General features: G+C 38.0%; 2 protein-coding genes across 4 annotated transcripts in view; one reads left to right on the forward strand and one right to left on the reverse strand.

The window, feature by feature from the left end:
• The window catches only part of LOC149806625 (trafficking protein particle complex subunit 12-like), a 43543-nt gene extending 23703 nt beyond the window's left edge, over positions 1-19840 (forward strand). Inside the window, exons 8-13 of the mRNA XM_089955803.1 lie at positions 1794-1866; positions 13338-13411; positions 14197-14295; positions 16285-16382; positions 17223-17310; positions 18728-19840. Of these exons, the coding sequence (XP_089811929.1) occupies positions 1794-1866; positions 13338-13411; positions 14197-14295; positions 16285-16382; positions 17223-17310; positions 18728-18970 (675 nt within the window). The 3' untranslated portion in view covers positions 18971-19840. The remainder of the gene's footprint in view (positions 1-1793; positions 1867-13337; positions 13412-14196; positions 14296-16284; positions 16383-17222; positions 17311-18727) is intronic.
• The window catches only part of LOC149806626 (uncharacterized protein C8orf76-like), a 56095-nt gene continuing 49044 nt past the window's right edge, over positions 19218-26268 (reverse strand). For all 3 annotated transcript variants that reach the window (XM_089955834.1, XM_089955824.1, XM_089955816.1), the window contains exon 10: positions 19218-19493. In XM_089955834.1, coding sequence (XP_089811960.1) covers positions 19410-19493 — 84 coding nt within the window. In that variant the 3' untranslated portion in view covers positions 19218-19409. The remainder of the gene's footprint in view (positions 19494-26268) is intronic.

Below are 26268 nucleotides of genomic sequence, written 5' to 3' on the forward strand. Positions count from 1 at the left end.
TTTGATGGTTGGGGCTATGAACAGTTTCTAAGTTATGAATCAGAATTGAGTCCCTAGTGGCAGGGAGAGATCCAGGGGACAATGCTTATTGAGTCTTTCCATTGGCCCAGTATTTTTCTACTTTTATGTCTAACTTAAGTTATTCCCTACTTTTCCAAATCGCCCTACTGTCCTTCCTTTTTAAATAATTTACGTTGAAATTATTTACACAATGCAAAACCTGTGGCAAGTTCACGTATGTTCTATGTAATGTAGAGCTGTGTGTTTAGGAAGATAGAAGCATATTGGATTAAGGGGACACCTTGTATGTAAAAGCATCCTTTAGTTTAACATGCATATGAAGGCAAATCAAGTATATAGCTCTTGGTTTTATTTTTTAGTAATTTAAATTTTATACTAATTTTATGTATTAAATATCCATGTTTTCCTCTCATTTGTCATATTTAATAAATAAAAAAGAGTAATTGTACTTGATCCTGCTTTTCCACAAAGGGTGGCTGGAAAGACTTAGGATATATATTTACTCACAGCAGAAGGACGTAAAATGGTAATGTATGTAACAGGTTTTGGACATATTATTTTCTAATTTTTAATGACTTGGGAAAGTTTCAAAACATGTCAGAACATGTCTGATCTGTTAAGAAAAATGATGCTTTTATTGATGGGTCTACCATTACAGAAGCTTGACATAGTAATCATGGGCATGTGCCCATGTGTTCATTTATCCTTACCTTCATCCAGCTTAGATAAAGCTTAGTGTTAAAATGTTTTTACCTTCATTTTGTTTTCACCTCACCCACCCCCGTCAGATTGGGAATATAGATTTTGGGATAGACGCAACATGAAAGCCATTGCAAGCTTCTTGTCAGACAGGGAATATGGTTGGGTTTGGACTAAACATGAAAGCCAGGGCCAGCTGTTTGTCGGAATTGGAATATAGTTGTGGGGGTGACTGATAATGAAAATTATGGTCAGTTTCTTGTCAGACTGGGAATATAGTTTTGGGGGTGTTTACGCTCAACATGAAACCCAAGGCTAGCTTCTTGTCAGACTGGGAATATAGTTTGGGGGTTGACTTGACATGAAAGCCATGGACAGCTTCTTGTCAGACTGGGAATATAGTGTGGGGGGGTGACTTAACATGAAAGCCATGGACAGCTTCTTGTCAGACTGGGAATATAGTTTGGGGGTTGATTTAACATGAAAGCCATGGACAGCTTCTTTTCAGACTGAGAATATAGTTTGGGGGTTGATTTAACATGAAAGCCATGGACAGCTTCTTGTCAGACTGGGAATATAGTTTGGGGGTTGACTTAACATGAAAGCCATGGACAGCTTCTTGTCAGACTGGGAATATAGTTTTGGGGGTTGACTTAACATGAAAGCCATGGACAGCTTCTTGTTAGACTGGGAATATAGTTTTGTTGTGAACTCAACATGAAAGCCATTGCCAACTTCTTTTCAGACTGGGAATATAATTTTAGTGGGTGGACTCAACATGAAAGCCATGGCCAGTTTTATGTCATGCTTGGAATATAGTTTTGGGGTGGACTCAACATGAAAACCATGGCCAGCTTGTCAGACTGGGAATATAAATTTTGTGGGGTAGACTTAATATGAAATCCATGGTTGGCTTCTTGTCAGACTTTGAAAATAATTTGGTTGTGAACTCAACATGAAAGCCATTATCAGCTTCTTGCCAGGAGAATTAGCTTTATTGTGTAAAAGCCATTCAGATCACTGTAATTTGGGTAGTGTCATTATTGTCTCAATTTTTAAAAATCTTTTTCGAGATCGTAAGTCATTTGGATGATGGTCTGGCTGAGGATGGCAGTGCAATTCAGATCTCTGAGCAGAGCAGACAAGGTGGGTATCCTGTTTACAGACTAAACAGTCTACAATAAAATCTAGAAACTAGCAGTTTAGTTTGAGAGATGAATAGTTACATGAACTGGGTGTCATATGAACTTTCTGTTGGATCTTAGAAACATATTTTGAGTAATCCTGAGGTGTTCAAGCCAAATTAATTCAAGCCAGTGGGATTCAGCTGTATATCTTAGTTCTGGTGGGCATAGACCAAACTATTTGCTTCAGATGGGTAGACTGTCAGTATTTGTCTGAATACAAGAACTAAGGTATTTAAAACATTTTGGTTGTCTGAAGCATGCAAGGCCTTGAAATAATTTTAGCGCCATTCAAAAAATAGTGAAACTATCACTATTATATTGCTCAGTATCACAGACTATGTTATCGAACATCTGGTTGTCTAAAGCATTTGAGACAAAAATTGAAAAGCATTAAAGTAATTAGAACCCATGCTTGACAAAGTCATTGCATCTGATGGATATTGCATCCATCCATCCATTTCTCCTTCAAAATACGTTCCCTGATCACAGTAACGTTAGGGATATAAGCCTGCTACCTCTCGAATCCAGCCCTACTAAAAGACGAAAATTTGTCTTTTCTATCTTATATAGACCAAAGGGCAATAACTCTTGCCCCTTACCTCCCCTTGCCACCGCCAGGTGTCACTAGTTTTTAAGCTTCGCTTGTACTGATAACACGTACATTATACCTCCAAACAATCCAAACCATCTTAGTGTTAAATTGGACCATCCGAAGTTAAATTTGGATTTATTGCGTTGGACAATCATTCTTCTACAGGTTGTATACATTATTTTAAGGGGGCCCCGAGTGGTCTAAAGCGCTCTCCGTTACAGATCACTGCCATCTCATCTCTGTCTGCGTGGGTTCGAGTCTCGGATTCGGCTAATGTGGGTATGTGAGAAAGCTTGCCAGTAGCTTCTCGTGGGTCGGTGGTTCTTTCTGTGGATTTCCCGGGTTCTTCCTCCACCATTAATACTGGCCGCCATGTATAACCTATCATGTGCTGAAAAATGGCGTTAAACCCTACAACAACAACAACATTATTTTAACAGTTTGTTTCAAAATTGAGTGACTTTGTCACCCTTATGGATTTCATTTACTGAAGACCATGTTAAAAACACTATCGCGGAACTCGTGTTGTCAATTAAGAGTAAACGCGACACTGACTAATTTCGCTTACTCCATTAGTAACGGTTGTGGTATTAGTGAATTAATAACATGCTGAATTGATAATTTGTGCTTTGTTTTCTTTTCTTGTGTCGTTTCAATAGAAATGTCAACCAAATGCATGAAATGCAAAAAGTTCAAAGCAAAAGAAGACAACCATGACTCTTGTATTGTATGTACCAAGTGTACATCATCTGTACCATGCAGCGTGTGTAATACTTGGACAGAGCAAACGTGGGCTGATGTAGTCCAGAAGGCAGCAAAAGGGAGTTATAGACGGAATAAGTCGAAGAAAGATAGCGTTGATGTCCTCAGTATACACCCTCCACCTAAAGTTCGTTGTTTGCAACCGTCAGCCACAGTAACATCAGCGGCAATGGAGGAAAATAATGTTGACAGGGTACAACAGTCCAACTTTGAACAGATGCGTCGTTTGGTCCAGGAAACGATGATGCAGCTATTGACATCAGGCCAGATATTACCCTTATTTCCCTCGCTCGCTTCCACAGCTTTTTCTGACTCTTTGGGGGAATGTTCCCCCAATTTTAGGCTGCCCAGTGGGCGTAAGTCCCCCCGCATGTCCGAGCATGGTCTTCGGGCCTGTAAGTTCAGGATGCATGGGGTTTTTACCGGATCCATCGGATCCATTTCTTTATACAACCTCTACATCACCGGCCGTCCAGCTGTCCCAGCATGGGGACCCTATTGCTAAAACAGTCCGACAAAAACATGACTTATGGGGATTTTAGTGATAAATCTGTCCGTCAAGCTGTACCGCCGGCAACATACCAATACTATGGCGGAGATTTTAGTGAGAAATCTGTCCGTCCAGCCAGGCCATTGGAGCAGCCGGTACCGGTGATAGCAGGACCGTCGCCAACATTCAGACCGACCACAAGCCAGACAAACCAGCCAGCAGGGCTGGCCGTCCATATGTTCACCGCTTATCCACAAGGGAGAGTTAGTGACAGTGTTAAGGATGACGGAATCGCATCATCTATGCCACCTGGTATGCTCTATCCAGAAATGCAAGCTATTACAGAACACGACTCGGCACACAGTGAGGGTGACGAAACTCCTGCAAATCAGCCGTACACAGATCCAACCATGGAACGGACTGAGTTTGGCTTCAAGGCGGCAGTGGAAGAAATTTATAGGGTGTTGGCAACTTCAGAATGCCCTCCACCTCCTACCGCCACTCAAGACTACATAGTTAAGGCGTATGTAGATCTTGACAGGGAGGAAGAGACGCTGTCCTTCCGGCTCTTTCCCCAGTCAGCAAAAATTAAGGAGATCAATGATCGTCTATCAGGACGAATAGGTGATCCGGGGAATGCTAAGGCGTTCTTTTCAGAAAGCCAAGTACCAGCGACGTTCTCGTGTCGCTGGTACAAAACTCATTCAAATGCCTTCAGTACGACTCTTCCGTCCCTGGACAAAAATATGGCAGCAGTTCACATGTCCGCTCCACTGTTTTACAAAGTGGACAAAAATGTGTTCCATGCCACATCAAAGCTAGTCCGGAATGTAGTCGCTACATCTTCAATGTTAGACTTGGCTTCATTAGCCATTTTCCGACTCGCAGAAAAATCCGACAGTGACCACGCTTGGGAAGCGACGGCCCGGATTGCTAAAGTTATTAACAGGGCAGCTCACCATTCCATGGCTAATGCGTTGACTGCTTCTGCCAACTTAGACCTGATATGACGTGACACATGTCTGCGGTCCATGTCGCTCAAGCCCCATCATACTCTGGCTTTACAGATGACTCCGTTTGGATCGCCTTTACTCTTTGGAGGAAAAATTGAAGAAGTTCGGAAGCAGGCAGCTCAGGAACTGCCCCTTCAACTCGCCGCCCAACCCTCGCAGGCGTTTAAAAAAATTCAGCCCCTGCCACAGTGGAGGGATGATTGGCGGACCAGAGACAAGGGATCCTTACAATCAAATGTGCAGTATAGATCCCAACCCAATGCCAGGAGACAACAGTCTAATCAAGCTAGGAGGCAACCATACAGAGGCGGTAAGAAACAAAGTTTCTCTGTCTTCAAGCCTCCTAACTCTAAAAATTGACATACCCTCTCCACCACCCGCGGACAGCCTACCTGTGGGCTGCCACCTCCTGCAATTTCAGGACCACTGGGCCACCTTTTTTCCTCAGAACGATTGGGTGATCCAGGTCATTTCAGAGGGACTTCGGATTTCATTTATCCAACCTCCTCCCCTGTCCTCCTCTCCCCTCTTCACAGACGTACTGTCCGATCGGGAGAAGGATACCTTTCTACAACAGGAGATACGGTCGCTTATAGAAAAACGGGTGGTGGAGATTGTGAAAAAACTGCAATCACCGGGGTTTTATTCCAGGCTGTTTCTTATCCAGAAGGCAAAGTTGAGGCCGATCATCGACCTGAGTCGCCTCAACCAATACATTTTACCACCGAAATTCAAGATGGAAACGGCGAGATCAATCCGTCTTTCCATCCGGCGGGACGAGTATGCCGTCAGTCTAGATATGACCGACGCATATTTTCAAGTCCCTATCCACCCCGCGTCACGGAAATTTCTCCGATTAGCTGACCGCGACGCGGTTTATCAGTTCCAGGTCCTACCCTTTGGCCTCAATATCAGCCTTCGGGCTTTTACCAAGGTTATGGATTGCGTTGTCACCCTGTTCCACTTCATCTACAGGGATGGCAGTGTACTTGGACGACATCCTCCAGAAACATATGGTAAGTTCTATTCTGCTCAAAGGCAGAAATGATCTTTTAGCACTTTTAGATCATCTAGGCTTTTTTGTGAACTGGAAAAAGTCCGATCTCCATCCATCCCAGCGTTTTGTCCATCTTGGTATGGAGTTCCTCACCAATCTGAATCTGGTACAGCTTCCTCACGCTCGCGTAATCCGGATCGTCGAACTCGTCGAGTCCGTTTCCAACAGGACGTGGATTTCAGCGAGAGAATTCTTGCAACTCCTCAGATTATTCAATGCGGCGGCAGACTTGATCCCGCTTGGCCGTCTTTTTATGCGTCCCTTACAAATGACGCTACTGGCACAATGGCACCCCTTTTCAAGTCCCCTCAATCAAACAATAATGATCACGCCCGATATGCGATAGTTCCTGCGTCAGTGGCACAACCCCGGTTGGCTGTCCACGGGGATTCCTCTGGAGATGCCCCAAGCGGAGATAACGGTATGTACCAACGCCAGTACCTACGGTTGGGGTGCCCACCTGTTGCCGGACTTCGCTACAGTCATCGGCACGTGGGAGCCAGGGGAAAGGCCTCTCCACATCAACCTTTTAGATATGAGGGCTGTCATCAATGCCTTTCATTTCTGGAAGATTAACTCTCAGGAAAAACTGTCCTCATTATGTCAGACAACTATGTGGTGGTGACTTACCTCCTCAAACAAGGGGGCACCAAATCACCAGACCTGTGCATTCTGATCTGGCAGTTTCTACGTTGGTGCGACAACCTCCACATCAACGTACAAATCAGACACATTCCAGGCAGACTCAATGTCTTGGCCGACACTCTATCAAGGAAAGGTCAAGTCATTCACACGGATTGGTCACTCCATCAATCAGTCTTTCTTCGGATTTGCACACTTTGGGGGCGTCCGATGATCGATCTTTTTGCGACAAGGTGGAATTGCAAGTTGCCCACCTTCGTCTCTCCGGTTCCAGACCCAGAGGCTTGGGCCGTGGATGCTCTGTCAATCAGCTGGGAGGGGTTGTGGGCATTCGCCTACCCTCCCACGATTTTGGTACCGAAAATAATCCAGATGTTAAGGGGTCAGAACTGTTGGATGATTCTGATTGCCCCTCTCAGATGTAACAAGTCCTGGGTCACCGATCTACTCGATCTAGCGATAGATCTACCCAGGAAGATACCAACCAGCCCAAATCTTCTCAAACAACCGTGGTCACAGGTGTTCCACCCCTGCCCGGGCCGTCTTCTTCTTCACGCTTGGCTCTTGTCCGGGCAGCCTTGCGAGACAAACAATTTAAACCTTCGATTGTGGAGAGAATCTCAAGAGCAAGAAGGCCCTCCACTCTGAAGGCTTACGAGGGAAAGTGGCGTGTTTTCAGGGACTGGTGCCATATCAATAACATCGTCCCTTTGAGTGTCTCAATCCCTCAGCTGGCCGCCTTTTTTCTCTGGCTTTTTGAGGGGAAACAGTTGGCCCCAATTACTATCAAAGGCTACCACTCCATGATATCAGATACATTCCGCCATCATGGTAGATGTGATATTGGGCATAACAAAGATCTATCAGATCTTTTAGCCAATTTTGATTTCAATCGACCAAAATCCCTCACCCTGTTTCCAAAATGGAATCTGTCCTGGGTTTTAACATGGCTCAATTCAGACAAATTTGAACCTTTAGCCCACACTTTGTTAAAGCTATTATCATACAAAACATGTTTCTTGATAGCCTTAGCTTCAGTATGCAGGGTGAGCGAGTTACATGCCCTTTCCAGTGACCCAAACTTTCTTCAGTTCAGATCAGATGGTTTGGTGGTCCTCCTGACGCAACCAGGCTTTGTAGCCAAAAATAGGTTACCATCCATTGGCAATCAAAGAATCATCATTCGCTCGCCCTCTTCCATAGATAAGTCAAGAGCAGCAGCCATGCAAGATCCTGTTCGTGCACTCAAGCACTATTTAAAACGCACAGAGGCGTGTCGGGACACACGTAAGTGCCTCTTTCTTCCGGTAAAAGCTGGTAAACGGGATATCACCCCTCAAGCCCTTGCTTCATGGTTGAAGTGGGTTATACGCTCAGCATACTCTGAGGTCTTAGAGCAATCTCGACGAGCCTGGCATTCGAACGCAATGTTTCAATCCGAGATATAATAGAAGCTGTTGGCTGGCATGCAGAGTCAACCTTCTCCAGTTTTTATCTCAGAGATTTGGCTGCAGAGGCAAACCTTGAATCTGGTAGGTCCGGTGTCGGCAGCCCAGATGACCACCAGACCCATTTAAAACAATCGGCACAGCCTATCAGCTTCGCTGGATTCGCCAGTGAAATTTTGTAGGTAAGAAGATTTCAATAACTATCTTCTTAACCGTATATAGGGGTCACATATCACGGGACCCTAGGCTGTGTTGCTGATGAAATTAGGAGAACGGGTTATCGTTCAAATGGGGAATCCAGCCATCATTCCCTAGAAGGTACCCGGGGTGGAGGTAGGATGCTCAGCATTCCCTCCTCCTATTACTTATTCGCCTAATGTTAATGTGATCGGGGAACGTATTTGAAGGAGAAAGCAAATTTTTAGTAAATTGTGTTTTTCCGAGAATACTTACCCGATCACATTACTTAAAAACCCTCCCAACCACCCCGCTATGCGAGCATCCTCGTATAATATATATCTCTCAGCTTAAAAAACTAGTGACAAGGGGAGGTAAGGGGCAAGAGTTATTGCCCTTTGGTCTATATGAGATAGATAGAAAAGACAAATTTTCGTCTTTTAGTAGGGCTGGATTCGAGAGGTAGCAGGCTTATATCCCTAACGTTAATGTGATCGGGTAAGTATTCTCGGAGAAACACAATTTACTAAAAATTTGCTTTTTCAGTCCTTCAACAATTTAGTTTCCATAACTTGAATGAATTTTAACAAAATTTGGTACATAGCTTTATGTTGATGAGATCTGTCATTTTGCTTTTCAGCCTTCATTTCACAATTTGGGGAATCATAGCCCAGACTGCCCATCTCCAAAATGTTTGTTCTGCAACAAAATTCACAGGGAACTGTTGGATTTAAACATATTTGACATGCAGATTTATCTTACTAAGATCTTCCGGTAGTTATGACCCCTGATTGTTTAAGGCCTGGCTGAGCAAACTGTAGTAAGTGTGGCCCTTTAGTACCTTGTTAGTACAGTTAACCAAAATCTGCTTGGGCCTCTTGTTTTTAATCCATGTAAAGAATATTGCCAATGGTATGAGCTCTCACTCGTCTTATTGCAGATGACTTATTTCTGCATTATTCATCCCCTTATTGTGCTGAAATAGAGCTAGTCATGAACAATGATCTAACCAAACTGCATAACTAGTCCAAGAAATGGGTCTTAAAGACTAATCCAGAAAGAAAAAAACAGTGGCTATGTTTTTCACGAACAAAAACAAATAATCATGAACTTGTTTTTGATAATATTGAATGTAAATATGTGGATTCTCATCACCATCTAGGATAATACTTTCATCAAATACCAAATGGACTTGTCACATTGATAGTATTTTAAAAACAGCATTATGTTGAATAGATAACGCACAAAAACTAAAATAAAAACTAAGTAAGCAGATTTTATCAAAACAGTATATAACTTATATCAGGCCTATCTTGGAATATGCCAGTGTAGTCTGGGATCAATGCTCATTGATTGATTCAGAAAAATAGGAAAAACTACAGCTCGAAGTGGCAAGAATAGTTACAGGACTTCCAAAATACACTAGTAGGCAATCTCTCTATTTTGAAACAGGGTGGGAAAGTCTACAGTCTGGAAGAAAAAGACAAATATTACTAACACTCTGCAACATTAAAATGAGCCAAACTCAGACTATATCTTTGAATTACTCCTACCCTAGTGTCTGAACAAACAAATTATAACCTTCGATGTTCCAACAATATGGTCATTTGCAGTTTCAGACTAAATTATACCAAATCAACATTTATACCTTCAACAGTATCTTTGTGGAACAATCTCAAACAGGATACTCATTGTAGTATGTCTTACAGTGCTTTGAAAAAACATATATGTCCCAATATCGTACATAACAAAATGCCAAGTTTTATTAATCAAATACTGGATATTATACATACTAGATTATGACACAATGTAAGTTCATTATAAGATGATCTTTACTGTGTTCAGCTAGCTGACACTCTGTTACGTTCATGTAGTAGAATCAAAACCACCATGCACTTTTTCATGTTCTGTCCCGAGTACAGTAGAGAAAGAGCAGAGTTGAAATATACTGTCAGTGTCATATGCAACTATTACCGTAGATTTACTGCTTTGGGGAAAGGTCGATGCAAATGAAAAATATAGAATTTTGCATCATGTATGCAAATATATTACCGCTACTGGACAATTTCAATAACTTACTCAAATCATGATTACTGTCATTGTGCCTCTCTCTCTCTCTCTCATCATTTTTTATTATTATGATGTCATGTTGAATATGTTGCATTATTTGTATCATGTAGGGAGAAGGCTATTTAAGTTGTTAGAACTTTTGCCCATTGTATCCTATTGTGAAAATAAAATCTGTTTAAACAAAAACTGCTTCAAGTGGACAAATGAAATTGTGTCGGTATGTTTTAATTTATACAGTATGTGCATACTGTAACATCATTTATTCAGGACTCAATTTTCATGGGTAGTTAAATTCATGGTTTGCATATTTTTAGGTATTTAATTTCATGGTTTAACCTCAACAGATGCTGAAAATGACGACTATAAAAGATCAAAACTATGCCAACAACAAACAGCAGTCATTTCAATGATTAAAACAATACTATCACCTGTATGAGCACTAATTAAACACCTGTCAAGATCAATTACTTATATGCAAAACCAAAGGGAGCTGATGCAGCCAATAAAACTAAGCACCATCAATTACTTTCTGATGACAATGGCATTAACACATTGATTCAAGAGTGGTAAAATTCAGCTTAGATTTTGTCAACTCGAATGTCATCATTCCACATGTGAACCAAACATGTAACCAGCTGCCCCTTCCACAATGTAGTTAGCAAGCAGTGTCAACATTTGAAGTGTTTATCAAAAGGAGCAGACACAGCTAACAATAGTAAGCTATTAGATACTAATGTACATTTGAAAGATCTCTTCCACTGTCCATGAAATTGCACTGTTGGCTCGGATAATGTGATTTCACGAGTGAACCAAACATGTGGCCAGCTGTTGCCCCTTGCTTAATGCATTAACAAGCTTTGTTAACATTTGATGTGTTCAAAGCCCATCAAAGTGAAAAGATGCAGGCTAATGCATTAGCAAGCTTTGTCAACATTTGATGTGTTCAAAGCCCATCAGAGTGAAAAGATGCAAGCTAAACTGATCAACAATGGGAGCAATCCTTTCTTTGATCTTGCCTCATATACAAACCAGCTTCAACCACCAGACTTAAAAACTTCATCAATCAAGCTGATTCATGCTTAATGAATAATTGTGGCTCACTCGAAAATGTTTGAAAGATCAGACCTAATTATCTTTGGCTTTGAGAATGCTAGACTTGTTTAATTCAACAATTTTAGGATTGTTTGTCTGATAAACATTTGTGTGTACCAGCAGACTTTGACATGGTGTTGAATTAGTGGTTTTATCCAAAAATCAGTGAAGTACAAATTTAAGTACTCTGCAGCGATTAGTTTATATACCTAGTGTTTCATTATTAATTATGCTTGTTGCAGTAATTCTAGTATTTTCAGCCATGTTGTTTATTAGAATTAAGCATGCATGTGTAAAATGAGACATGCTTTCACAAGAATTAACATTTTTTGTTACAGTTTCACTTGAATGCAGATTTGATTGGAATAAGTATTAAATCAAATTTTCATATTCTGATATCATTTATTATCCTTACTTTAATTTTCAGTAATAGCAGTGCTTGAGCACCTTAGGTTTTGGTTTCTCTCTTTGTTTATGTTTAGGGCAGTAAGTGGAAATTACAGCTACCATATTGATATGTGTCTATTGAAACAATATAAAATGCATTATATTTCTTTTTTGTTTTAAAGAGTTAAAACAAAATAAACACATGTAAAAGCTAATATTTTATTAGCAGATTACAGAAATGCTGATTTATCAAACAGCTTTTTTGATCTCTAGGAATAAAACACAGTAAGAAATAGAGAGGGGGACAATTTAGGGTGTCTTCTTGGTCTTAAACGAAAAGGGGGCTGATCTGATGTCTAATTTGGCTGCCACATGGCTGTTTTGAAAATCTTGTTATGGCTAAATCTTCTGAATGCAAAGTCATATTGATATGGAGGTTTTGCCATAAGACTTTTTATGATATCTAGTTGGTTCAAAATCTTCTGAATGCAAAGTCATATTGATATGGAGGTTTTGCCATAAGACTTTTTATGATATCTAGTTGGTTCAAAATCTTCTGAATGCAAAGTCATATTGATATGGAGGTTTTGCCATAAGACTTTTTATGATATCTAGTTGGTTTAAAATCTTCTGAATGGAAAGTTATATTGATATGAGGTTTTTGTCATAAGAATTTTATAATCTCTAGTTGGTCCTGAATGAAAATGGTGACAGTCAGATATCCAATGTAGCTGCCACATCCGCTATCCTGAAAATCTTTGTTAGTGCTCATCCTCATAAGTGAAAAGTAATACTGCTATGGAGTTTTCACCAGAAGACTTCTTAAGATGTCTTCCTGGTCATAAATGTAAATGGTGCAGATCTGATATGGTTGTCATATTGACCTTCTTGAAAAATCTTGTTAATACTAAAATCCTAATGAATGAAAAGTAATATTACCATAGGGTTTACACCAGAAAATTTCTTATGATGTTAACTAGATCCAAAAGGAAAATCTTGTTATCAGTACTTCTAAATGATCAACATTGTGCTTTCACCAAAAGACTTTTTATGCTGTCTAGTTGGGACTAAATAGAAATGGTGTCAGTCTTGTATGAAATATGGCCACTAAGGCATCCATCTTGAAAATCTTATCATTGCTTTCCAAAAGTGAAAGTCATATCAACATGGGGATTCCACCAGAAGACTTCTTATGATGCCTTGGTCCTAAATGAAATTGGTGCCATGTTGACAACCATTATGTCCATAGCAACTAATTGGACAATCCTGTTGTTGCTGAAGAATATCAAAGATGGTTTTAACACTCCATAGTTAAAAGAAAGAAATGGTCATATCTTGAATTTCTGAAATTTCTTTTCAGACAGTAGAGTGTCAGCCCCTTTAAGGGTCTTGTCTTTTTGTCTTTTTGTGCTGCAGCCCATAGAAAATGTTTGCCTTTGGTTTTCATATATATATATATATATATATATATATATATATATATATATATATATATATATATATAATACTTATTTAGACTAATATCAGACTTAGAATTCATACACTATTTTGTCTTTTGTAATCAGAAAAAAGCTATTTTTGTTCCTTGCATTTTAAAAAACTTACTATTTATTTCCTACTTTCAATCTGTTCGTTGTCAAGTACAAATCAACCTATCCAGTATCTTTTGACAGATATTATATTTGCTGTCTTTATTTCAGTGTCTAGGGATCTGTGGCAGACCCGTGAAAAGCAGATTCTGTACACAATTGGAAATATCTTCTTGTCAATCAAAGTAAAGATTGTTTCATTTTTCAGCCTTATTATGTGTAAATGTATTTACTTTTTACATGACTACAAATGTAATTATTCAGCAAGTTCACTTTGCATTTTATGAAAGTAGAAATAAAATATTATCAGCACGTCATTGTAGTTTTGAGCGTTTAACAGTAATCATAATCAGTAATGAACCTAGGGCACATGTAGGCCTGACATTGAATATGCAGTTGGTATTTATCTGACAGGAATTAGCATAGAATAATTTGGTCCAAATTCTCACTTTAAATTACATTTGACAAAACTTTGCAATGCCAGTTCATATTTCCAGATCAATACACAAGGACCATATTATAGCTATTACAATTTATACATTTCAATATCCGTTTTCATTTGTTCACCAAAGGGCCTAGGTTATTTTATTGGAAATGGGTTACCCCCAACCCCACCCCTATTCATCCCTGTCTCTTAACATTTTGTTGGACTGCAGTATTAATTTATCACTTTCGCTAATTTGTCTTGTCAGATTGCATTCAGAATACATTGTATCCTCATTGGGGGAGGAGAGGTAAAGAATGGCTGCATAGTTGTGGCCTTGATTCTTTGGTGGGAGGGGGGACATCCAGCTACCAAAAGAAATCTTCTTCAGTACATGTAAGCTAGCAAGTCATTATCTAAATTAATTAAAGCCCAAATAAGTATGTCTAATTGCTACTTAGACGAGTCTAACAACATAAGGTGCTCCAAAGAAAATTATATCCTCATCATTAATGCTTAGTAAAGGCTTCACTTTCTCCTACCTAGGACTTTGAATCTGCACTGGCCATATATGAGAATCTGTTAGACAAGAACATGGACAGCAAGGAGGAGCTGCTTAATGGGATTGGAAGAATATATCTTCAGGTAATAGCGTGTGGATGAGAGCGAGGCTATTTCTCTTGACCTCTGCCATACCAGGTCCAGTATCATTATGCTACACATGCTTTGCACTTCTGCCATACCAGGTCCATTATCCATGTCCTACATATCCTTGGGAAAATTATCAATCAAATATTATAGTTTTCTCCAAGTTTTCCATGCACAAGTCCTTACCTGCACCAGTGTGAGCAATCCAGTGTTTGATTAATATTGAGAACTTGTACAAATGATGTTATTAATAAAGGTGTCAACAGTTTTATAAAACTTTTTAAAAAAACTGCATCTGCCTGCTTGACAGACATCCTTCATGAAAGGTTTAGATGGTGAATATATTTTGCAATGATGTTAGATCACCTGACAGGCTCAGGGGATGTAGAGTAGGTTTTATGCACCCTTCTGCATGTTGCAATAGGCAAATAACAGTTTTATGTAATGATTTAAATGCTATGCTAAGAGGCGTAAATGTGAAAATTAGGAGATTATAAAATTTCAAATCATGTGACTTGCTGTCAGCAGTAGGAAATGTGAATAGAAAATAAATTTATAAACCAAATATCAGGTCTAGTATTTTTCCTTAAAAGCAACTAATGTGATATTCAGTATTGAACCTCAAAGCAAGTTAATTGTCATTTATGGAAGAGTCTACAGGGCTCCAAATCAATGCTGGCAAGCAAGCATTTTGCTAATTACAATTCTTATATTAATGGCTGAAAACAAAATGAACTAGAAATTGTTCGATATTTTGAAAGTGTATTTAAAAAAAAATTCTTCAGAATTCAAACTGTGCTAGTGGATACTGAAACTAGACTGACATGGAGGCCTTTCAAATTGCTATGAATAATACTGAAACTAGAGTGACAAGGAATCCCTTTCAAATTGCTATGAATAATACTGAAACTAGCCTGACATGGAGGCCTTTCAAATTGCTATGAATAATATTGAAACTAGAATGACAAGGAATCCCTTTCAAATTGCTATGACTAATACTGAAACTAGACTGACATGGAGGCCTTTCAGATTGCTATGAATAATACTGAAACTAGAGTGACAAGGAATCCCTTTCAAATTGCTATGACTAATACTGAAACTAGCCTGACATAGAGGCCTTTCAGACTGTTATGAATAATACTGAAACTAGCCTGACATGGAGGCCTTTCAAATTGCTATGAATAATACTGAAACTAGACTGACATGGAGGCCTTTCAAATTGCTATGAATAATACAGACCTGTCATTAAATCTGACTGCAGTTATTAAAACAGAAAGACCTTTTAAGTGACTACATTTCACAAACTGTTGCTCAGAATATGCTCTGGCATGGAAGACCTTTGAAATGTGTACAAATGAAGCCAATCCACATTTAAATATAGCTGCTTTTACAACTACTGAATAGAATTTTACCAAATCTAACAAAAAAGCATTAGGCAAGAAGGCCATTCAAAATGTGTGCAAATGATGTTGATCTGCAATCAGAAGAGCTCACATTGCTAAAAAAATAAAAAAACAAAATTAAATTAATCTATTTTGCAAACAAATACTAAACAGAATTTTAACAATTTGACAGTAAGCCTCTTGGCATAAACCTTTCAGTACATAATGCTAATCCATTATTCAATATAATCATTATTTTTGTTTTTAAATTACAAAAAGACCTTTTAATGACTTCGTCTCATACATTAAATTTCACAGAATACATCCTGGCACAGGCCCTGATAAGTATGCACAACTGAGGCTGCTCTATCATCCAATATGGCTGTCATTTCTAGAAACTTTTAAAACTGTTGTCTACAATAATCATACTAATCCAGTTATCTGCCCTGGCATTTGGATTGCTGATATTTACAAGGTGTATAAGAAAGGGACTTTCTAGTTATGGGCAAATTCATATAGAATATCCTCTATATAACTTTAAAATATAGATAAAATCAGCAGATATAATTTTTACATGCCTTGAAAATGTTGCCTTATTTTACAGATGGGTCATGTGTCAAAGGCATCAGAGTACTTTCAGAAGGTGGCTGAGGAAAGCAAAAAACTGGACAAGGAAAGCTCCAATAGGGAATCCATGAACAAGTATGGGTATATGTAGGGAAGCCAATTAATTCTTTGGAAGTACTGCGTCGGTTCGAGTCTCGGATTTGGCTAATGTGGTTATGTGAGAAAGCTTGCCAGTAGCTTCTCGTGGGTCAGTGGTTCTTTCCAGGGTTTTTCCGGGTTCTTCCTCCACCATTAATACTGGCCACCATGTATAGCCTATCTTGTGCTGAAAAATGGCGTTAAACCCTACAACAACAAATCTTTGGAAGTAACCATAACCGATGTGTATAGCTTAGAAATAAAAATGTATCTGTGAAAAGTAATGCTTGATAAACCCCCACTGAAGAAACCATGTTTAATATTTCTAATTTTTATCCTATAATTCTTGAGACATTTCAATATAGATAACACCATAATTGGAGAGTTTGTCATATTACACAAGATTAAATTCCAAAATTTGATATTATATTCAACCATTCTAGAGAAATATTACACATAGCTTCATTTATAATAACTGCAAAAATTAATGTTTCATTTCTAAACCTAACATATGTCAGTTCTCACCCAAAAAGAATAGTTCAAAAGATGGGGTTAAATGTATTCAGAGTCACCCTTATAATAAGATAATCAACCTTGGTTTAGTACATTACTAGTTTTGGCCAAAGTTCATGGAGTATAAAACAAATAAACAGTATCAGGCAGACTTGGCCCTCTTGTTCTCCATTGTATGATTAGAAATGCTGTATCCATTACTGAGTAAACACTGTGCTAAAGCATGTGTAATTTTCCCTTTCAGGGGCTTTCTGTCCATGTGTTCTAAAAATTTTCCCTTTCAGGGGCTTTCTGTCCATGTGTTCTAATAATTTTCCCTTTCAGGGGCTTTCTGTCCATGTGTTCTAATAATTTCTCAGAAGCTTATGAACATTTCAAAATGGCTGTCCAGCTGGAGCCAAACAACACAGCGGTAAGATATGTTTCATTTAACTTGCATGCATGGATTCTAACATCTCAGTTGAATTAATTGATATTTATAGAGATTTGCAGTTGTAGAGTGGTTACACGAACATTAAAACACTTTATTTTTTGGGGTACCTAATTTTGTGGCTCTATCATTTAACACAAAAAAGCATATATCTCGCTATAAGTTTACTAATACTGATATTCATTTCCATGTGCAAGCAAACAGGTTCAATCTGTACTCTATTAATTAATTCATTGATTCATTGCTTCCATTTGGCATAAATGTCGAGATCTGAAATAAAATTTCTTTGTCCACATATGTTTGAACAAACACATTTAATACCACTATTGTAGTTTTAAGTAATTAGGTTCCCATGTGTTGTTAAAGCCTGGTATCAAAGCATAAAGTTCTCAACATTTTATGATTAGGTGCTTGAACAAATCTAATGACTGTAAACCTGACAAGCTTGCCAACAATGCCACAAAAGAATATCATTCTGCTGGGTGACCTTAACCCTAAGGTACAAAATTGAATCGTAATGTTCAGGTGAATGGCAGCATTATTAATGACCATATTTTACAATGTACAACTTCATGAGTGGTATTTGACACAGGTGAGTGATCAGTTAAATGAACTGGATGACAGTGGAGATGTACATTTAAAATCAGATCTCAGATGACCATAAAACATATACCCTTAAGCCAAATCATGCAGAGTGGATCATGTTAAAGCACTTTGGAGACACCAGAGTGAATGACAAAGTAGCACTTGTAAACACCTGAGTGAAATGGAGAAAGCAAGATTAATCTGCTGATTATTTACTTAGCAGTTAATTGTGCAAATGGGACTGTTATGTGCTTTGGGAAATAAAGGATACAGACTGTACATAAATCTGCTTTTATTACTAAACTGTACATCCATTAGAGGCGTTAAAATCTTGCCCAGGTTTTCACGTTCATGAAATTTTGCATTTGAATTAATTTATAATCAGTCAGTCAGTTCTCAATATGCATAATTATACTTCACAATCTCAGCACTATATATAGCTGTGGTATTAAAACAAAGAAACAGGTGATGCTTTTCCGTTTCATATGACCTGGGGGTAGGGGTGAATGTCGGCTTGGTTGATATTTTGTTGTGACTTAAAATTCATGGTCTGGCTCACCCAAAAAAATTGGAACCCCATGAATTGAAACCTTTGAAACTGCCAAAAATAACAACACCAATATCTTTAGATTAGTTTTTCCATATTCACTCAAACTGAGGGTCTCCGAGTTCTGCATAGAAAAAGTAAATTTTTAAAACTGATATTAAACTATCAAAGTAGGACCAGTAATTCATTTTGTCTGACAATTTCTTGATGATCTTTAAATACATAGTTTTCTTTGCCCCTCTTGCTTCATTTCTGTTTTTTTTCCAGGCAGTGAACAACATGGCAGTGTGTTGCTTGTATCTTGGCAAGTTAAAAGACGCTTTGAAGGCTTTGGAAGCATTAGTCCATAGAGATCCTGATAAGAATCTCCATGAAGGAGTTTTATTCAACTTGTGTACATTGTATGAATTGGAATCCTCCCGCGCCTTGCACAAGAAACAAGCTCTTTTGGACCTAGTTAGCAAGCATAAAGGGGATGGATTTCCTGTAGTCTGTCTAAAGATGGCCTGAGAAGGATTCATGAGATTGCATTTGCATCTTTTTATGATGTGAGATGCAACTGGAAATGACACCTGATTTTATTTGGGTGTCTTCTTAATTTTGTCCATTAGAAATGATTTGACATATTCCAGTCCATCATTCCTGTTTTAAAATGGTTACTTAATCAGCTTATTTGCATTCTAGACCTTTAAAGGTGAATGTAGATCAAGTGTACCAATTGCCTTTTAATTTATGTTAAGTATCATATCTAGTCCTATTATAATTCACATTTTGATAAACTTTTATTTCCAAACATAGGCTGAGATTATGATTTTCCTCCATGTATTATTCGCTTTAGTCCACTGTCTTTCAGAACCTTCTGTACTTCAGGCCAATAAACATTGTAAAATATACTGGTCTCCTCTGAAAATTGCTGGTTTGAGGCTACAATTTTAGACACCAGGTTCTTCTAACTCTGTTCATCCATCACACACTTTGCTCTTTCTATCCAAGCAAACCACTGATTTTCAAAGCTTTGAGTGACATCACTACTCTGGAAAAAATATGGCATATTGTGTTTCAAGATGCTAAATATTAAAAGAATCATAAATAATCTATTGCATTGCAATCTTAAATGTGAGAGACTCGCAAAAAAGTAATTCTGCTGTTTAAGCGATTTAAAATGATTTTTTATATGAATCACTAACAGTAATTAATCTTTTGCAATTGTGTATAGATGCATATGTAAAGAGAATTATGTAATTCTGAGATTAATATTAATCCTAATACTTACATGCATATGGAGGGTATTATGAAAAAGTGTGTGTAAACTTAAATTATTTGGATTAATGAAAGCATGTTACAAAATGATTTCAATATTAAATGGCTTGTACCAATCAATTTTCTTGCTTTTTTATGTATCCATCAAACAAGTTAGCATACTACTACTATTGATGGACCTATGTAAAGCACATGCTATTGTGATTTAAAGTTTTTCACAGACATTTAAATTGGTCTCGGAAATGAACTAAGTAAATTAAATAATGGTCATTTCTAAAAACAAGTTTAAAAGTCCATGAATTTCCTTTAGGGCTGTTCCACTAAAACACTGACCCCCCCCCCCCGGGAAGGCACTTTCAAATTCAACCAACCACTACAGAGGCAATTTTAAAAAATTATGATCCACCGTCAGACATGTTTTAATCGAAAAACACTGCCTCCTACAGAAGCATATTTTTTAAACATAATTTCTGGCTATGGGTTAGTGGGCAGTAGAAGCAATTTTAATATTGGGTTGGGGACAGAAGCAATTTAACCCTTTACCTCATACAACCGTCTTTGGACGCCTCTACAAAAGTCGCATCGAAGCGACTTTTGACGCTTCTACAAAAGTCCCATAGAAGCGCCTTTTGACGTCTGCTGTAAACATCAGCCATTTTAAGCCGGTTTTCGTAGCGCCACCTTCGGGAAAACCCCTTTTTAGATACTACATTCATTTCTGTGAATGACAATTACGTCAGATCACGTGGTCACTGTTTATGTACTGGTCAATATCTGCTATTTAAAGTAACTGGGTCGTAATCTCCACTCTCCAAAATGGTGGTCGCGGATTTCATTCAGTACTTATGAAGTTTTCATGATTAGAATCACAACTATGAAAGATTCAATAATCTAGGTAAAGGCTGTGATATTGATATAGGCTGCAATTAGTTTTTATAAATTATCAAATTTAGATGACTTAGTGATGTAGACACAGATGAAAAACTTGTAAATTTCGAGTATGAGAAATGGCAGCTCTACGGTTGGTCACACGGCCTCACTGACATGACGGTGAACGAATTCTCTCCAGATTTTAAAGCACATAACAAATTCTTCCGTGATAAATAATTACACAGCTATAACAATCGGACTTTACTCTTAAATTATTCCACATGTAATAGATGTGTACCAAAAATGTAAAATGGTTAAAATTGCTGTTAAACGTAACATACACTACATTGCTTAATAGTTCACAGGCAAGCTATGCGTATGCGGTCGACTAGGTAACCTGTGTTCTGTGTATAGCGAGCTGCACTTTGTCACTATGCTCTATGAGGTAAAGGGTTAAATGACAGCTGGCTGGAGGTAATCTACTGAATTCTTATAGATCATATGATCTACTGCATATTTTTATTTGTATTCATTCATTATAATCAATCTTTTGTCCTTTTGTTTGTCTGTCTGTCAGCCATGTATGCTTCTGATACTGTGAAATCACAAATTTTCATGGTGGCTTATTATTTGTAGATGACACTGATCAGTCCCTTAATACCTACTAATTTAACATCCATTAATACAGATTTTATAATAGGGATTTCTATTCTAATACGGACATCATGAATTTGTATCCTTACTAAACTGTGTTTACTAAAGTGATCACTATATCACTATGTTTTGCTATTTTTCTTTGTTCTCAGGCATGCTGCTTTTGATTAGAATAATAGTCAAACCTTTTATTGCTTTAAATGTGTGATCAGATGCTATGATTCCTTGGTATTATTTTTTTCAATAAATGTTTTGGTAAACTTATAATACATGATTTGTCAGGAAAAAAAACATTAATGCCTGTGGAAGTGATGATGCATTATTTCTGCCTACTTTTACACTATATCATTTCTTGTAAGAACATATATTTTAGTTACCGGTCTTATTTTTATGCTTGTTGCAAGACTAATATAAAGATTAAATAAACACAAGAAATACAGCAAGTCAGACATTATTATATCATTAGATTTTTAAAAATGGATGAAAGTCAAGGAATCAGTTTTCCCAGAGCATCATCTTCACTGATGGCCAAGCATTAATATCCTGCACTTTCAATCCAGTTGTCACACTTCTAGTCTTTCATATGAGACTTATACTTATGGTCTGAGGGGCTTTCATGGCAGAGTGGTATAAGATGCTTGTCTTGTGATACAGATCTGAGGGGCTTCTATAGCCAAAAGATGCTTGTCATGTGATTACTTGCCTCAAATGTGTAAATGAGAATGCTGTCAGTTACTTGTAAAAGGTCAGTGGTTCTACATAAGTGGTGTTTGGTGTCTCAAAAGTACTTGGATTTTCTTCAGCAGTAAAACTGGCTGCCACATATAGATTGTCTTCATCTGAAAATGGTGTAAAGGCCATAATGATCTACTGAAACCTAAGATCTCGTGTCTAAATGACTTCGGCTGTTGGAGATAAACATCAAATCAACAGAGGCTCCATGTGCCCAAGTGTACTAAGATGCATGCTTTTACATCACTTGCACATCTCAAAGAGTGAGTTTTCGTCACAGATCAACTAATTTGGGTTGGTGGTCTTTCGGGGTTCTTCCTCCACCTAATATATTGTTAACCACCACCCCCAGGGGCCCCGAGTGGCCGAGTAGTCTAAAGCGCTTTCCGTTACGGATCACTGCTATCTCACCTCTGTCTGCGTGGGTTCGAGTCATGGATTCTGCTAATGTAGGTATGTGAGAAAGCTTGCCAGTAGCTTCTCGTGGGTCGGTGGTTCTTTCTGGGTTCTTCCTCCACCATTAATACTGGCCGCCATGTATAGCCTATTGTGTGCTGAAAAATGGCGTTAAACCCTACAACAACAGCAACAACAAAAAAAAAACAGACCAAACTAACTCAACCAACTAATCCACTGTGGCAACAGCAGCAAAGGTATGAGTCCATCATTTTTGCCATAGCTGTATGAGTTTATAAATTTTGACTAGTAATTTTTGTATACCTTTGAATATCGTCAATTATGCCTTTCTGACAGTTACCAAAACGTCGTCATCAGTTGGTACAAATGGATTTTTCATGGTGAGCATATGAAATGGAGAAGTCTTAAGTGATCCTGCATCATGTGCTGCTGAAAAGTTAACATTTTAGCTCACTTAAAGTTTCTCTAACAATATTATCCATTGTTCCAACTAGAACTGTTATAACTTATTCAAGCTATATTCACCAATATCTGGAGTTATGCATCTGTAATAAATATTTGTAAAAAAGTATGAGAATGCATCAATGTTTTTCAATGATGCATTTGAATTGAGCAACAACCAGAATCAACAAACCAATAAATAAAATTATTCACAACTCTCAAGCAGAAGTACAGTGTATACACGGTAATCATAATCTGCCAAATTTGCCAATTTTTTTCTCCAACCATACTGATTGAGTGGACATAATTACCAGAATGGACAGAAACAGATAAAACCAGAAGGTTAAAATTGATTTGATACATCTCTGAAGTAGCTAAATTAACATTGGTTTAGTTAACTGTACACCCTTTATTGTCTTCCCTTTGATGTAATTTCTTACTGAAACTGAGAAAATAATGTTGCATACATAAAAATGAGGCACACTTCTGCTCATTATTGTTTTCATTATACTTCTCCATTCCAGCCTGTTCTTATCTTGTTCCCCCACATACTGTTGTCTTGTTTATGATATGTATCAAAATTTGTCACTTACTTTTCCTACTGCTATACTAATTGTCTATCAATAAGCATATCAATGTGAAATGCAAAGGGGAGACTAAATCCAAGGTTGAAAACCTCTACATTTCTGGATGCATTCTGTTTGGATTCCATGTTTCTGCACAAAACTCAAGAATTCAGGACTCGCTGAAAACCTGTGCAAACACCATGATATTAAAATTCAATAACTTAAAATTTTAAGTGCTCATGATCAAATTTGTATCAGTAGAGACACATGTATGACGACAGCTTTTGTGAAAAGAAGACCATAACTGCTGCACCATTTTCTGGACCTATACAAATTTGAAATGTGTGCTTTCAATACTGCACCAAAGAGTAAGCTGCTGATTTCAGTAACGAGTCTTCCAAACTCAGGTCTGTAAATGGACGGAAATTATGTTAATAAAACAACGTCCGTCACTTTCTTCAGTTATAAGTAGGACAAGCTCTCAAAAGGTCCTTTTTACTAAAATCATACTTTCATTATCAACCAATCAGGGACAGTGAAACCCATGTTATACTCTATTTTATCTTCACTGACTTTTAGTATGGTTCTCATTCTCTCATATCTGTAGTGAGTCCTTCAACAACTCTCAATGGTTGTAAGCCTTTTTCGATCCTTTGCTGACTGGACACACTGTAAGATAATGTTCATGTAACAGAAATACCATGGGATAACCAGAGACCAATAAAATCAAATAGTCAAGTTATCTCCGCTGCAGGGATGCTGCTAGGATTTCAGGATTTACTTAAGTTTCATGTGTGTGTGATCTCCAATGAGGGAGTGGTGGCAGGAGGAATAGCCATTGTTAAATATCTCCCAAACACTTAAATACCTGTCATTCTTTCTTACTGTACCACTCTGTTAAGGCTCTACTGAAATCAAAATACTCAAAGAGATGTCATCTCTAGTTGTATAGCGATTATTACTGTGATGTCATTGGGCATGGTCACGTGGTTGTGGTGGGGTCTTGGATGGGATGGCAGAAGACCATAGGCTTACTCTATATTTGACAGCTAATTACGATGTTGTCAAAAGAATTTAAAAAATTTCTAACAATTGAGTTGGGCTCGGATTATATATTTGATTCATAGTCAACAAAAAGGTTCTAAAATTGATGTGTTTATTTTGGAGCCATGTTCCCCCATCAATTCAAGATTTGAATATACCAACGGTGAAATTAGTATAGTTACACAGATCAGTCAGTCTCTTATGTTTAATGTCATTTAATTTTTGCACATAGAGAGCATGTACTTCATTTGGTAATACATCTGCATGATATAAAAGTTTGTCTCTTTATTCTTTTGTTGCCATGGTGGTTCTGCCAACTAGAGATCTACACACGCGTAATTACGTTGTATGGGGATTCTCTGATCTTCACTGTGAACATTAATCTGTTAATTGTTTCTGAATTTAATATGATCCTCCTCCTCTTTGTATGAATATTATTCTGTGCTGAGAACTCCTTTCATTGCCCGCTGCCTGAAACGCACATGCATAACTAGCTTGAACAAGTTACTGTTCTTTATGGTTGTGCAATTTTCAACATCTCACCCATGGGTATTCTCTCTTGGATATCTCTGTTCCAAAAAGAAAAGTTTCCCATAGGTCTTGCTAGGATTTTAAAACTAGGAGTCCAGGACTCCCATTTTGGTAAAAATAGGAGTCCCACCAGCAAAAGTTGGAGTCCCCTCCCTGAAAACTATGCAAATTATAAGAACTATTGGTTGCCATTCAGTTTAATTTCTATATTCTTTATAACACTGACACAGCTCTTGTCTGTCCATCAGAGTGAGTCTGAATTTTGTCAATCCAATGAAGGTCTTTTTCAAAGCATTAAGCTAGGCATCACACACTTTCTTACACTTGGCTACTGTCCCATCCAAACTATCAGTTCTAGCAACTTTAGCCTCTCCTGAATCTCGTTACAATCTTCATTAGTTTGCCAATGAACCCCAAAATACTCATTCAAGTCTAAGTCTCAACATGCCATGATTCCGAGGTCACATGCACTGCTAATAACACTACACTCGGAAATGAACACAATTATGAAAGCTCAAGTTGTTTATTTGATATACTGTTATAAATGACCACATGTACGTCTCTGGGTCTTTCTGTCCCTGAATTCAAGCACTGTAAATATCAGTACTTTTCCCACCCAGCTGCCAGTCAAAGCCTTTGATCTTGCCACCCAGCTACTGCAGCATGTTCTTCTGATGTGCTCTTATAATGGTGACATGTACGGTGGGGGGGGCTTTCAGCCACTAAATTCTGTCATTGTAAATATCAGCACAGCTAACTGATTAACACATTTTCCCACTAAGCAGGTGGCTGAAGCAGGACTGGGAAGTCTCTGAATTTTCTGCCCACCTATTACATGTGTACGGACGACTCTCGCCTAGTAAGTGATTTTCTGCATTCCCAATAAAAAAACTGACATCCAAATAAACGTGATTAAGCATTTCCAAGCTATCCGAGTTTTCACTAACATGAACTCTGCCAAAGATTCACTTCCTTGAATCAGTGGTTTGCTGCCTCTTATGCCAGAGTTTTTCTCTTCCATAATGCTGTATAGATGCTTCCCAATAAGTTCACTAGAAGACGATATTCTGCCCATTTTACCTGGACGACTGGCAACCTGGCAGTTTCTCCTATATGCGATCACCAATATTTACCATTTTTAACAAGGAACACTGAAGCAAAGTCAGCTTATAAATCACAAATATAGATACTAACAGAAAGCTAGATTTGCATTGTGTTTATTTATGTAATTTTCGTAAAAGTATCTTGAGATTCAATGAATTTATTTCCACTTCCAAGCACCATATAAAGTCA

Source organism: Sinohyriopsis cumingii, chromosome 1 (assembly GCF_028554795.1).
Source record: "Sinohyriopsis cumingii isolate HCF-2022 chromosome 1, ASM2855479v2, whole genome shotgun sequence".
In the NCBI taxonomy this organism is placed as follows: domain Eukaryota; kingdom Metazoa; phylum Mollusca; class Bivalvia; order Unionida; family Unionidae; genus Sinohyriopsis; species Sinohyriopsis cumingii.